We start from the raw sequence: 14,402 nt of genomic DNA on the forward strand, positions 1-14,402 counted from the left end.
TGTAATTGCTCTTTTCTTTTTTACAGGCAGTGCCTACATCTTTATTGCAACACGAAAGCAAACAACGCTTGCAACATTCACATATCCTCCACGCTGTACTTGTAGGCCTCATCCTGCACGGCCCGCCGTTCGTTCTGTTTGTCGAACCAACGCTGCTCGTAGCCGTTGGATCGATCGACGCCATCCCAGCGATATCCTGGTCGGATGCCAAATCGGTTCTCCGGAAAGCTGCCCTCGTACTTGGGCATCACCGGCTTGTTGTCCTGCTGGTCGCGTTTCTTGCGCTTCTGGCGCATGTACTCCAGCATCGGGTCGTCGGCGTGCTCCTGTTCGCGCAGATGCCTGTCCAGATCCTCGTCGTTGGCATAGCGAGCCACCGGTTTGGAGGCCTCATGGACCATCTCCTCCAGGCGGGACTTGTGATCTTCTATTTGCTTCAACCCCTTGCCCCAGCGATCGTACAGTTCCTTCTTCTTTTTCTCGTGCTCCTCTTTGCGGCCCTGCTCGGCGGGATCCTCATTGGCGGCATCTCGTGCTCGGTGTCCCTTTCTGCGAGTACTGCGCACCTGCACATCGCCATCACGACCGGAAATTTCGCTGGACATTTTCTCGAATAGTTCATGTTCTTGTCGACGCCTTTCGTCGGTTTCCTTCTTCAGCGATTTCGCATCCTGCAGTCCAGCTTTCTTGCCATCTAGTGTCTTGGTGGATTTCGGCTTGTGTGTCGGAGGTGGAGATGCTGATTTGCTGGGCGATGCCTTGGCCCAGCGACTTTTCCTTTCTTCCTTGAAGCGATTACGAGGCGGTGGACTGCGCTCTCGACTTCTGTGATTTCTGGCCGGGCTTTGGTCGGAGTCGTGACGTCTGCGTGGTGATTTGTCTCGTTTTCTGGTTGGACTTTGGTCGAAGTCTCGTTTTCTTCGCGGTGGCGATTGATCTACATCCTTGGGTCTTCTTGGCGGGCTTTGATCGGAGTTTCTTCTCCTCCTTGGCGGCGTTTGCTTGTCATCTCTGCGTCTTCGGGGCGGGCTTTGATCTGAATCCCGCCTCCTTCGCACTGGAGACTGGTCATTGTCTCTCCGTTTCCTAGGCGGACTTTGGTCGGAGTCTTTCCTTTCCCTTCGCACCGGAGATTGATCGTCTGCTTTACGCCTTCGAGGTGGGCTTTGATCGGAATCTTTCCTCCTTCTGGGCGGAGTTGAATCCTTGTCTCTACGTCGCCTTGGCGGACTCTGATCGGAGTTACTTCTGCGGCGTCTGGGTGGCGATTGATCGGAATCCCTTCTCCTTCGAGTGGGTGATGCTTTTCCCGTTCGTTTTCTTGGCGGACTTTGGTCGGAATCCCGCCTTTTTCTGACTGGCGATTGATTGCCATTCCTGGCCTTTCGGGGTGGACTCTGATCGGAATCCCTGTGCTTTTGGCGTGGCGGAGACTGATCGCCATCTCGCCCTCGTCTGGTGGGACTCTGATCTGAGCTTCCCGCCCTTCTTCGCCCCCTTTGAGGACTCTCTTCTCGCTTTGCTGGCTTACTCGATCTCGCTGGGCTTAAATCCCTAGAGCTGCTGCGTTTTTCTTGCTTAATTCTGACGGGTGAACTTCGTCTGGATGGTGAGAATTCATCCTTAACCTTAACAACTGTCGCCTTGCGTCCCCACATCTCCTGCTCCTCATCCAAGGGCTCCTGTTTGATGCGAATGCCAGTTGCTGGCGAGGATTCCTCGTGCTCTTCTTTGATTTCATCCTTGACGGCAATGTTGCGCCACTTGCTGCGCACATTGGGATCCTCTTCGATGTACTCGCCCACAATTTGAGGCGCATCCTCGCCGCCCAGCAGTAGATCTTCGTCCATTTCCAGATTATCATTTTCGTAGGCGTCGTCATCGATGATTTTCACTTTGGTGTTGGCCGAATTCTTTTTGTGCTTCTTCTCCTTCTTTTTCTTCTTCTTCTCCTTGTCGCCGGATAGGTACTTCTTGAGGTACTCCTTCTGGTCGATGACTTTGGCCTTTTGCATGGACATTTTTGTGCAATAAAAGCGGGAAATTGTAATTTACAATGAATTGTTTACGTTTTTTATGTGCTCAATGTTACCGTTCATAGTATGTGTCGAAATGCCACGCACTGCTTGAGTGCTGTTAGGCTGCGCTTAACAGCACGCAGTTAACAATGTGCAGCAGTCTGGCAACGCCAGCGTGTATGCACTTGTCATTTAATTAATTATATAAACTAAGCTTGTTTTTCATTACATTCTTCAATATGATAGCATATATTATTATGTAGATTTGATTTCTTGCCATTTATTGATCATTACATTCTTAAAACGTAATATTGCGCTTCAAATTTTTAAATCAATTATTCTGCGCGCCATAGTGACTAACTGTTAACCAAAAGCATTCGATAAGGCAGTTATGTTATGGAATTAAGGTAAATATTTACACTTGGAAGTTTTCAATGCACCTAATTGCCTGAATAAAACTGCTGCTCATCAATAGACGAGTGCACTCTGCTTACCAATTTGCCCAAATTCATGCGATTATTTTTGCGGCCATTCGCCTGCGCATCACTAACTTCGAGGCGCACTGACAAGTCAACAAATTCCTGGTGAAGCCTTCAAACTCGCCACAGCGTGTTTTCCGCTGAGAGAAATTTCGCAGGAAACGCATAGAAAAGAAAATTTCGTAAAAATTTGTGAATTCCAAAGCCCATTTACATTTAACTTTCGTTATGTGATCGAAGAAGAGAAAAGTTGCACCTAATTATCGTGTTGCATGGGCGTTGTTAATTGGGCCGCCGGCCTTATTTTGCTGGCGGCGGCGTTATCGGCGGCGGATTAACTTCGGGTGAATGTTTCTGTTTCCTAGAAAACGTAAGTACTAAGCAGCCGAATAAGCGGCTTAAATGCGCTTAAATGGCGGATTAAATCGAGCCACGGCAATTATTTGTCTTACTTCCTGAAAACTCTGAAGTGGCGCGTTCTCTTCAGGAGACTAAGTGGAAAGTCCTCGAGGGCTCTTACTGCAGCCTTTTTGTGTGGAATCGGCATAGGGAATCGGCATTGGCATCACATGGCTGCCAGGATGTTGCATTTTGTGCGGCAGGGGGGCAGTGGGTCTGATGGGGAAGGGGTAGGGGGCACTAAGTGACGAGGGGTGTTTAAGTGACGAATGAAATGAAGCGCAAAAACAAAGAGCACGCAGCAACAATGCCCGAGACGAACAACAATTGGCAGGAAAAGCGTTGGGGAAAGTCAAAAAGGGCTGTGGAGGAGCGAAGCGGGGGGGGCGGGGCGGTGGTGTTGGTAAGCAAAGGGTCGGGGGCACCCACATATTCACATTTTGAGTGCAAGAACGCGCGAATGGCATGCAAATTAATTCGCTTAACTGAGCTTTTAAAGCGCTCTTATTATATTCCGTTGTTTTGGTTGCGTTCTCTCCATTACCCCTTTTTCTGCATTGTTCGCATTTCTTTTTGCCCAGTTTTTTGCGCTCGCATTCATGAAATTTAAAGCCCACGGCGTGCTTAACCTCCTTACCCTCCCCCTGCCATCTTCATTATCTCTCGCTCTGACGCACTCGCTCTTACGCGCGTCTCCTTCTCGCTCTCGCTGCTTTGTCTGCCGCGCTCTACTTCTGCCATCTCTGTTTCTGTTTTGGTGCTGTCCCACAAACAGCTGATTTTTTCAACGTGCTCTCCATGCCGCTGCTGTCTCGCTCCCACTCGCTCGCCCTCTCTGTCCCGCCGCATAGTTGTGTATAAATTCAAATTCCTTTCGAAATTCTTTACAAAGGTTTGAGTCTGCGCTTACAGCACTTACCGCCCACATTCCGCTTTCGATGACTTTCGAAAGTTAACGGAGTGCCATTCCTTAACCATTTTAGTTAAAATAACTATGTTCTTACCTTTGAAGCATACACCGCGTGCGCTCATATAGCAAACATTTTTGATACATATACGTACATAGTGTGTATTGTTTTTACTCATAACCGACTTGAAAAGTTAACGAATCCCCCAGATTAGCATGAAAATCCATGTACGTTCGTTTCCGTCTGCTTCCTTACCAAGCCACCAGTGGATTAGATCTAATGCCAACTGGATGAAAGTGCCTCAAAAGTATCGATTTTGGCATTCGTTCCTAATTATATGATTAGGACAACTATGGAGGCCATAGAACAACAGCTCGAATGTGTACCCTAATTAATGGGGGATTACCATACGCACATGCCACTGTGCCTACCCACTTCCAACTTCCTACTGAGACGCATAGATAAAATTTAAGGACCTTTGTTACATCGCATCATTATCATGCAAAGAAACTACGGCTGCCATGCCATGCCATGCCATGTTCGCCTTTAAATCGGTGCAACAACACAACTGAGTCCGCCTCGATACATAATTAAATCTGAGCAAGGACAGGACGGCCGACGGCAATGATTTCATATTAAGGTAAATTTTTCTGCTAATGGCGGAAAGTAAGGAGCATTAAATCAATTAGTCCTCTATTTGCGTTCGCCTGCAATCGAGATTCGGTGGAATGCACAAAGGGACCATTTCGCCTCGGTAATGGGGCAAAATTTAAACATTGAGCGACAAACAAACAAACAAACAAACTGCTCAATTTATGGCCCAAATGAACTGCTGCATTAAAGCTACCGACCGGTTAAGTGACATTTTCAACATAATTAATCATTAATCTACTGCCGTGTTATGAAGTCGAATAATTTATTTATACGCTTGTATTACCAAACGCTACACTGACAGTTTGCTTAATTACACCAAAGGACGATTGCTTCTCATAAGCTGACATAATAATTTTGCCAATAATTAAAGCAGCTTTGCCTTAGATTTTGCTTATAATTATAATAATGGCCAGTTTGTAGCGCGCATACACTTACATATGTATGTAAATTTGGAATACACCATATGTACATATATGTATGTCGACATTTAAAACACAAGACATAAGACATAAGATGTTACTATAGTTACTAGTACACCGATGGATACCACCGCAGCTGCCTATATGCAGTAGGTATTCTAAGGACATTTAAAGGCACAACGGCGGAACAATGAAATTGCGCCAGGTATGGCTGGCCTGGAAAAATGTGCGGATTATTGTGGAATTACTCGTAGACGGCGCGCGGACTTATAACTTTTTTATCCCCCGGCATTTGTTTTGCATAACTTACAGTTTAACTTCTTTGGTACTTGTTTAAAGCCTGGACGGAAACTTTTTCGCTTATTAATGGGTCTTTGGCCGCAATCCAATTAAATGAACAACACTTAGCAGCAACATTGAATTATGCAAAGCGGCGCACTACAGGCTTATATATTCATTCATTCATTCATTTTTATCAATTTCGACAGCTGCTACCCCTCCAACTATTTAGCAGGCAAATGGAGTAGTAGGTTAAGTTATTTTTTTAGCGACAATAGTCAATCTACCAGAATTAATCGTTCACAGCTGCTCGGCCAAAATTGTGCAGCGGGTTCAACAAGAAAGCAGGAAAAAAAAGGGTCAAAATATTTGTGTAGGCCACTTGCCATGTCATCCGAGTATGATATAAATTCGTTGTGCGAACATTTAAATTGCATGCGTACATGAGCACCGGAAAATGCCAAAAATTTAATGTGTCATTCCAGCCTAAGACACAGAATAGAAACTAATTCGGAAAATTTTCCTGCCTACTACATGAACACACACCGGAAAACCCCCGGCTTAAATCGAATTTTGGAAGGGCGTGACTGGAATATATTCAGTAACTTACGAACCTCGTGCATACTTACTTATTGTTATTGATGTCTCAGTTGCAACTTTGAACTTTGAACAACATAACCAGTACTTTTCTGACTCTGTTGTATGTAAATTTTTTTGTTAGATTTTTCAAAAGTTTAAATTGTAATGTTTTGGAAAAGTATTCAAATGCACAGTATGCCAAAACCCACCACGGTTTGAGTCTGTGCTACATGTTGAGCTGCGAGCGTGAGCGAGAGAGAGGTAGAACTCTCTTAAGCCGCTTAACAGCGCACTGTTACGCTCATGTTAATTCCAGCCGCTGCTATTCGAAATGCAACAAAAGTGGTTTGCTCGCTCGAAGGCGGTTTCAGTTCGATTCAAATTCCCAACGCGACGGTTACACCGCCCGATCCTCCCTCTCGAGGCTAATGAAATACTATTTGTTGGCGCTACAAATTGGCGGAGAATTCGAAATCTCATATCGTGTCGTTTCGCAAAAATAAAGATTTGTAAATCGTATCGCGTCGACGGGTCTTTTTTATTGGCGATTGTTTGTGATTGTGCCAAATAACGGCAATCAATGTTAATTGGAAAAGTAACGGATTTCTTGGCCGACGTACTTAAATTCCGGTGCTTGTGTGCGTTTTCCTGCATTTAATTCATCAATTTAAATTCCTGCCCCCCCACACACAAACACTCATGTGTGAGTGTGTGCGTGCGTGTGTGTCCGTCTGATTGTGCGAGTGTGCGAGCGCAAAAGGCCGCCGCCAAAAATATAATTTGATCATTTCGAGAAAATCTCTCTCACATCGGCTGTAACAACTATAAAAGCAACAACAACACAACCAAAACAACGTAGTACAACGTACAACAACAGCAACAAACTCAAAATCAACGCAAAACAAAATAGAAAAATCTCTTTTCTAGCGGGTTATATCTAACCGAAAGGCTAGAAAATTTGCCAAAGAGTTTTATTTTTGCTACACAAGGGCAGGTGTACGGGGCGTACGTAGAATTTTTACCGAAAACCGAAAGAAAAGCCGAAAAATAAAATATAAAACGGAAGTGTGGGAATACCTGTGTCCATATACTTATAGCTTTTCCAACACATGAAAGTGTAGACTTTGGTCCGAAAACCGAAATACGTAAATAGAAATGCGGTCTCGAAATTGATAATAATTTCGATGCTCAGTTGTAGTATCTTCAAACGAACCAAAACAAGTCTATTAATGGAAATGCTATAAAATTCGTGTAGACGGAAAACAAAAAAGGCAATATAGTGCAGACTTTCGCTATTTTCGCGTTGTTTTCATAATAAACATCCAATTACTACGTTTTTTTTTTAACGATACTAAAAAGTAGAAATGCCAGTGTCCGAAAAAAGTCCGAAACTGTCTCGTTAACTCGTAAACATCGATCGTATCGCATTAAATCTCTGTGTAGAGTTTTGAAACCTTAAAACCGATCGACTACTAGCTGGGTTTAGTGTAGAATTTGGAAACTGAAAAGCAGAAAAACCACGGTTTTTCCCCCTGATAATGAGCTTCGTCGCCAGTTACATACATATATTCTGATTTGGTTTCTTGTTGGCCTACTAAAAGAAACTGGCTCACGCGAACCGCTCTAAACTCAAACTCGCAGTTTAAGTCGAGCTCAAGCCTCACACACACACACACACACACACTCCACACACACACGCACAATTGGCTCTGGCGGCGAAAGGTTTCCCAACCGATCTGTTTCTCATGTCTCTTTCTGGCCCATTCTGGTTTTTTAGGTCTACAACGTGGTCGACGAGTCGTGGTCAAAACGAAAGCAACGTCATTGTAAGAGAGAGAACAAATCGGCGAAAAAACCCTATAAACAAAACACAATTTCGTGGGTGTCTCGCATCGTGTGAGAACGAAAAGCTGGCGCTACAAATAATAAACTAAATTAATTAAACTAAGTAACTGCGAGAGAGCAACTAAAACAGAATGAGTGCCAACCGAAGAAGACGCAGTGCATCAGCTGCGAGTTCAATTGCAGCAGAAACAGCAACAGCAGCTACAGCAGCAACAGCAGAAGCGATATCAACTGCACCCTCCAAAGAGCAACTTTCTCCACCGATTGCTGGTGGCAGTGCTTCAGCTGATGAGGATTTACTGGAAATGCCTCGCATTTGCCGATGCTGTTGCAAACGGGATTTGAAATTACTCGGCTTATTCGAGGCCAGCCAACCAACACTGGCCAACACAACAGTGGCATCAGCATCAGCAGCAGCATCAGTGGCATCGAACAAATCATCGGGAACATTAGCAAAAACATGTGCGACAGAAGCAGAAACCGAAACTCCACAGACATTGTCCGCAAATCCAGTAAATCCCGGGACTAAAGCTACATCATCTCCATCAGAAGCAGCTACAACGTTGTCCACATCCACACGCCCCGCGTCCGCCTCATTCTCATCCACCTCCTTTTCCACATCCACGTCTCCCATGAGGCGTCGCACCACTAACACCACCGCTCCATCCGCTTCGCCCGCTCCACGTGGTCGTAGCAGCGATAATGCCGTCGACTACACCCTCAGCGGGGCCCACAGCAGCATGGACATTGTCCTCGAGGAGATGACCATTTGGATGCTCAATGTAAGTAACACCATATACTATACTACTATACTACTATACACATCCATAGCCGCTCCTTGACGTCCTTTATGAACTGCTCAGCAGCAACTGCTAGATGTCCTGGCCACTACGGCCACCCACCCAATCAAGTTCTCTTCAGAGCATATCGAAAAGTTTCTATGGGTCGTGTTTAATTTTTAATGTGATTTATTCTACTACACGCATGCAATAACTGAGAACTCGGGGCAGAAAGTATTGGAGCACAGTGTAGCGTAGTAATGTTAACCAATGGATGTTTTGAGTTCAACTAATCGAGCTATGCGAAACGTCATAGATGTGCAGTTCTATAAATAGGAAATGAATATTTCCTTCTATTAATAGGAAATGTCACTGAAATCTATGAAATGAAAACTTTGACATCGGTCGGCTGGGCGGTTGGGCCAATGTGTCCAAGATTTCCATACATTTCCGCTGCCAGCAAGTGTGATTTTATTTTTTGAGACAGTTCACAAATGCTGTGGAAAAAACCCATTACCATGTTGTGAACCATTCGTTCTTAATTCGGATTTTATTATTTTTGAAGATTTGCATGTCATACATAAATAAACGTAGTGAGAAATAGGCAGCAAATTGGGAATGTATGGTTGTTATTGTCATGTTCTGTGGAAAAAAAATAATGACCATCGGATATCGGGTATCGGATATCGGTAAAACAAACCCGTTTCCCGATTGATTATAATTTGTTTTTAATTTCTGTGATATTTTAAAGTTAATAGATCAACTAATAGACGCCCATTTCGTATAATAGCAATATGGAAATTTCAACTGACAATTTGTACAGGCGCGGAAACACCTCTTAATATTTTTCTGTATTAATTAAAGTAATTAGACGCCGAGTGTACTGGACTGGACTATGTACTAGGTTTTTAGCGTGTAAATTCCCCAGACGTTCTCGATTCCCTCATCTGACTTGAGTGACTGACTCACTATCTGTGTGTAGAATGGGCACAACTTGCTTGTACTCTACTCTGACATGCCTTTGTTCCGCCCCAGGATCTCTGGGCACCCAGAATTCCCTGCTCCCTGCTCCCCGCTCATATGTTATTTTCCCTAATGCAGGCAAATAAATTAAATTGTCTGGCCATTCGCAAGAACCAAAAGTAAATAAATAAGGCCTTATTTATAATGCCGCAGAAGGTTTTCAACCGTTTCACATGCAATTTGCTACCGCAGAAGATATGGTAATATTAATTTTGGGCCACATCCCAGCGCGCCTGTCTGCGTAATGTATGTTTTGAAAAGGGCTTAAATAATCCATTATCTTATCAGCAACATGTTCCGGTCTCTCTCGTTTTATTTGTTCTAATACCAACGAACCGACGAATTTTCTGGATTTTATGACGCTGTATCAAGATAGCTTCGTTGGCAGCAATTATCTGTTTTGGTTACACTCATCTGTCTCGAATTCTTTCCACATTCATTTTTTTTTTGTTTTTTGTTTTTTTTTTTTGTTTTTTAATGATACGTGACTTTTGGGTTGACCCTTTTGCTTAACAATCCAATCGTTTGTCCAGCTTTAATGACTGGAATGCTGGCAATGAGATTCATAATCAGCGCTGTTGGCCAAAAAGAGAGAAAAAGGGCCACATGTTTGGGAAGAAAGTGCGTTGTTGCATTCTGCGTGTCACGTATATAAACATTGGGTTCCTTTTCCATTCAATGGCACATCAAGTTTTTTCCTTGACCAGAGAAAGCTGTGGGGAAAAGGCGACCCATTCTCAGATTTCGTTGCTTTGTATTGTTGTTAACCTGCTCTTTTTTGGTGAATAAATCAGATTATTTTCCCCCCCCTGGCTTTTATCAGGGTTAAATCAGCGTAATTGTTTGGCCATCTCCTTATCATTATCAGACTGAATCTAATCAAAAGCCAAACAATTTGCTATATTTGTTGAGAAGGCAATGAGAACTTTGCTAGTTCTAGAGCTCACGTTTTAAGAGTATATCCATGGTGTGCTACCAATGCCTTTCCATCATGGCCCACAAATATTGTTGTTGTTGTTGTTGTTACCTATTTGCTATTCTTAACTTTATGCCACATTGCGTTGCGTGCCAGTGCCTGGATGTGTGGCAAGTTTGCATGTGTGTGCTCTCGGCCCTTGGGCGCCATAAACATTCAGGGTGGAGCCTTTTGTTTTCGGTCATCGAGTTGGCGTTCTTGACTCCACTGCACTACACTTAACTCCACTCCACTTCATTTCACTCCACTCCACTCCACTCCACTATAGCAAACTTAAATCTTGGCTTTATGGAAGGCCTCTAATTGCAGAGAGTGGCCAACGTCAACGTTACTTTCCGGCCAATTATACGGCACCCGCTACTTGTGTTGCCCCATTGAGAAGGAACTGCCACGACCAGGTAGCCATCGGCCAAAAACACCTCTCACTTCCACTACTCTTACTGCTGCTGCTGCTCCACTACTCACTCATTACCAATAAAAGTCGCATGGCGGTGGTGATGGTGGCGGAGGAGGGGTTGGGAAAACGGGTTTTCTTTTTTTGGTCGAATGTTATTCGTAATCGTATTCGTTTTCGCATTCGTGGTGTGCCACTACTGGATTGCCGCTGGTGGTGACCGTTGATTCTCAAGGTGTTGCATTAAAAATGCTTTGACCTTATGGGGTCTAAGTTTTGGACTGCAGGCCGACGAAACTTAACCGGCAATCATATAAATTAATCCAGCAGCCAGCAGTCAGCCGGTTATATCCATATATCCACACACTATACGGTTTGTTTGCCGACAAAACGCATTGATAAATGACTTAAAAGAAGCATAGTTTTCGTCTGGCGGCGAGATTTGTTATTCGAATTCCGAGTTTTTGCGGTATTGTTTATTTAATTAGTTTAGTTGGAAAGTGCGAGAATATGCCGACGCTCCGTCGCAATTGGGTTATACAGAAACCGGCTAAAGAATGAAACAATAACAAATAACAAGTGCGATGTGGTGTAAAGCCCACTTGACGATATATGGAACTTTGGCACGTTACAAAGCGGATTTATGATCTTGCAGTTAAATTGCTTTCCTGATTTGCTTTTAATTGACGCGCCCGCCTGCCCGAGCACTACAAAAAGCACAAAAGCAAAAGAAGTTCTCGATTGCGAAAACGTGGTGGAATGATGATCATAATGATGATGATGATTTTCTCGAAACCGCTTCCGGGATATGTGTATTTTGCCTGCCAATTGAATGGCAAAATAAAACGAGACTTTCGTTTTTCGTCTTTCAGTTTATACAGTATAATTCGCTTAGCTGCATCGATAGTTAGCTGCATCGGCAAGATATCTGCATTATTTTTCCATTTTTTTGTGTGAATAGAAAATAGAAAATAGAAAAAAAAAATTAAGTTAGCTGCATTTTTAAGTTACCTGCATCGAGGCATTGTGCAAAGTACTCGAGGCAGCTAAGCGAATTATACTGTAGTTGTATTGTTTATAGTTTTATTTGTATTTCTGTTTATGTGCTTTGCATGAAAGCAAACTTTCTTTGGCCGGGCGGCACGCCTCAAAGTTCACTCTCGTTCGTTAGCCGCCACATTCGCTGTGCGTTTGTTATTTCTTTGCATTTGCATTTGCATTTTCATTTTCATTTTGCCCGCAAAAAGGCCTCAATCATCAATGGAGTCGTTCCAGCGATTTAGCTTGGCGACCAGTCGTATTAATTGCCGGACAAATCTCTCATTAGGCCGCCAGGCAATTACCTCGACTTTACGACACCCATATAGCGCATATAGCACACATATAGCACATGTGGCATATGTGTGCGATGGAACTGGTATGGTATGTTATGTTATATTATATGTTTATGTAGATATTGTAAATATTGTAAAAGTGCAATCAATCAAAGAGAGTGCGGATTGTATTATATACACGTAATTATCGGATAGCACTATTTATTTATCGGTTAGCCTTATGCACGCTTTTATCAAGCAAATTCAAGTGTATTATTATCGCATGATGATCAGAGGCAGGCATATTATTTCCATTTAAGCCCCATATACTACGACTACCATACGATTGACATTAATGATGATTACACACGCGTGTTATCCGACTGCGCATAACTCGACCGTACTTATTTATGTGCGTGTGATTGTAGTAAGTAAGTGAGTAAGGCCCCGAAAATCGGGATTTTGAAAACCGAAATCTGAGAAGAGAGAAGAAGAGGTGTGAATGCCTGCCACATTTTTTTTTTGAGGCACGATCCTCTCGGGCCATCTTGAAGATGAATGCGATGTAATGAGTGGCCAAAAAAAAAAAAAATATACTCGAACATTTAAATTACATTACACGCGGGGCCTGTAAACATTTTCATTTGGCCGCCGGGAATGTATCTCCTTGCATTAAAAACCAGAATCTCTTTCGGTATACCTGTTTCTTTTTTGTTTTACTTCCAGCTATCTTACTTGACCAAAAAAAAAAAAAAGAAAACAGTGTCAGCGGAGCACTTTTCGTATCTCGCCATGTGGTTCAAGTTTAAAGTTGTGGGGCACAAGATTAGCTGCGTCCATTCGCCGGCTACCTTATCTACACTTCTAAACACTTGACAACCATAGAAACGAGATTTCAATAAATGTATTTCGAAAAAAAAAAGGAAATACATAGGATGGATGGATGGATAGACACAAGCTAGTTTCGAGGGTGTGTTTGTTTATATCTCTTTACGAGTGTTATTTATGTCGGTTTAGCGCACTCGACGATTGCAGCTCCAGTTTTTCAACTCAGATTTGGCAACTTTGTAGTAGCTCATATTTTGCCACCTTTTTTTTAATTACACCTCGTAAAATGTCGATTAAATTATACAATAAACTAGCAAGCCATCAAAGTAAATAGAGTCGAGCTAAGCTGACGATCGGCGATCGTTCGAGTGATGATATCGAAATGAAAGCAAACAAAACAATTTTCATTGCGTCAGTTTCATGTGCCTGACCTCTTCTGACGAACTTTGAATCCCCGATGACGCCTACTTGAAATGATAGATCGAGAGATAGATAGATAGTTAGAGAGATAGATAGAGAGATAGATCGATAGATAGATAGATAGATAGATAGATAGATAGATAGATAGATAGATAGATAGATAGATAGATAGATAGATAGATAGATAGAAAGAAAGATAGATAGATAGATCGTCTATCTAGCGAGCTAATCTCAATTAAAGCGACTTGGGGGGCACAGTAATCGCTCTCTAGGCTAATTCGTTTTATAAATTCCACTTCAAAGGTCTTTTCAATTTTCCCCAGTTTTCCAAGTTTTAATTTTCTGTGATCACTGTGTGTGTGTCTGTATGTGCCTCTGTATGTGTGTTTGTGTGTGTAGGTTCGGGATAATTAGTTTGCGTTGAAATAAATGCACATCAATAGTAATCATGATTATACTTTTATTAGGGTAATTTGCTTTGCCTGCTGCTACAAAGGCATATCAATAGCACTTAAATTTCAAGTATCCGTTTTCAAGATTTGTTATTTTCGTTTCCATGCAAAAGGTTAGCCTATTGCAACGACGTCAGCTTGCATTTGTTCACCCTGAATGTACCTGCCTATTACGTTTTCAATTTATATAGCTAAATTACTAATCACAGATCGATTAGTACACACAAACGTATACCAATTTCAAAGCGATCACGGTCGACCTATTCGATTGTTGCCCCGATTGTGGGCTTATCACATCGGTAGTGTTTTGGGCAATTCATACAAATCGCTTATCACTGTCGACCTGGCACCCGATGAGCACCAATGTGGAATGATGTGTTTAGTTTAGTCAATGGATCTATTGTATTTCGGGTGATGCTTTAATTAACCAAAACGAATCACAATGGAAATCACATCCTGGGAAACTACCGTACATAAGTGCGTGTGCTTGTGTGTGGACAATGGAACTCGAGCAGGGGGGGATTTGCTTATCACCGTCCAGGGGTTGTTTTGATCAGTACTTATGGAGCAATTTGAAAGGTTCAATTAGGTGGCAGAAGTGCAAACAGAGGGCGTACTCACAAATCGCACACAATGT

At 42.9% G+C, this 14,402-nt stretch overlaps 2 protein-coding genes across 6 annotated transcripts in view, besides 1 other annotated feature; one reads left to right on the plus strand and one right to left on the minus strand.

Annotated features, from left to right (window-relative positions):
* Window positions 1–7: 7 nt before the first annotated feature.
* On the minus strand, window positions 8–2,101 carry CG13625 (uncharacterized protein). Its single transcript, NM_143015.4, has one exon. It carries the CDS (start codon window positions 2,019–2,021, stop codon window positions 78–80), a length of 1,944 nt encoding a protein of 647 aa, NP_651272.1. The 5' UTR covers window positions 2,022–2,101; the 3' UTR covers window positions 8–77.
* Window positions 2,102–2,593: 492 nt separating this feature from the next.
* The window catches only part of mld (molting defective), a 38,247-nt gene continuing 26,438 nt past the window's right edge, over window positions 2,594–14,402 (plus strand). For 3 of the 5 annotated variants that reach the window (NM_001260360.1, NM_001043289.2, NM_001260359.1), the window contains exons 1-2: window positions 2,594–2,867; window positions 7,513–8,362. In NM_001260360.1, coding sequence (NP_001247289.1) covers window positions 7,712–8,362 — 651 coding nt within the window. In that variant the 5' untranslated portion in view covers window positions 2,594–2,867; window positions 7,513–7,711. Of the gene's footprint in view, window positions 2,868–6,102; window positions 6,374–7,512; window positions 8,363–14,402 lie in introns of those variants that run through there. The other 2 variants (NM_001043290.2, NM_143016.2) reach the window with 1 other exon arrangement.
* Window positions 11,631–11,815: a mobile genetic element.

The sequence above is a fragment of the Drosophila melanogaster genome, chromosome 3R (genome assembly GCF_000001215.4).
Source record: "Drosophila melanogaster chromosome 3R".
Lineage (NCBI taxonomy): Eukaryota > Metazoa > Arthropoda > Insecta > Diptera > Drosophilidae > Drosophila > Drosophila melanogaster.

Bases quoted from the DNA above. Each gene is read 5' to 3' on its own strand.
- CG13625 (NM_143015.4), bottom strand. From the start codon at position 2,021: ATGTCCATGCAAAAGGCCAAAGTCATCGACCAGAAGGAGTACCTCAAG.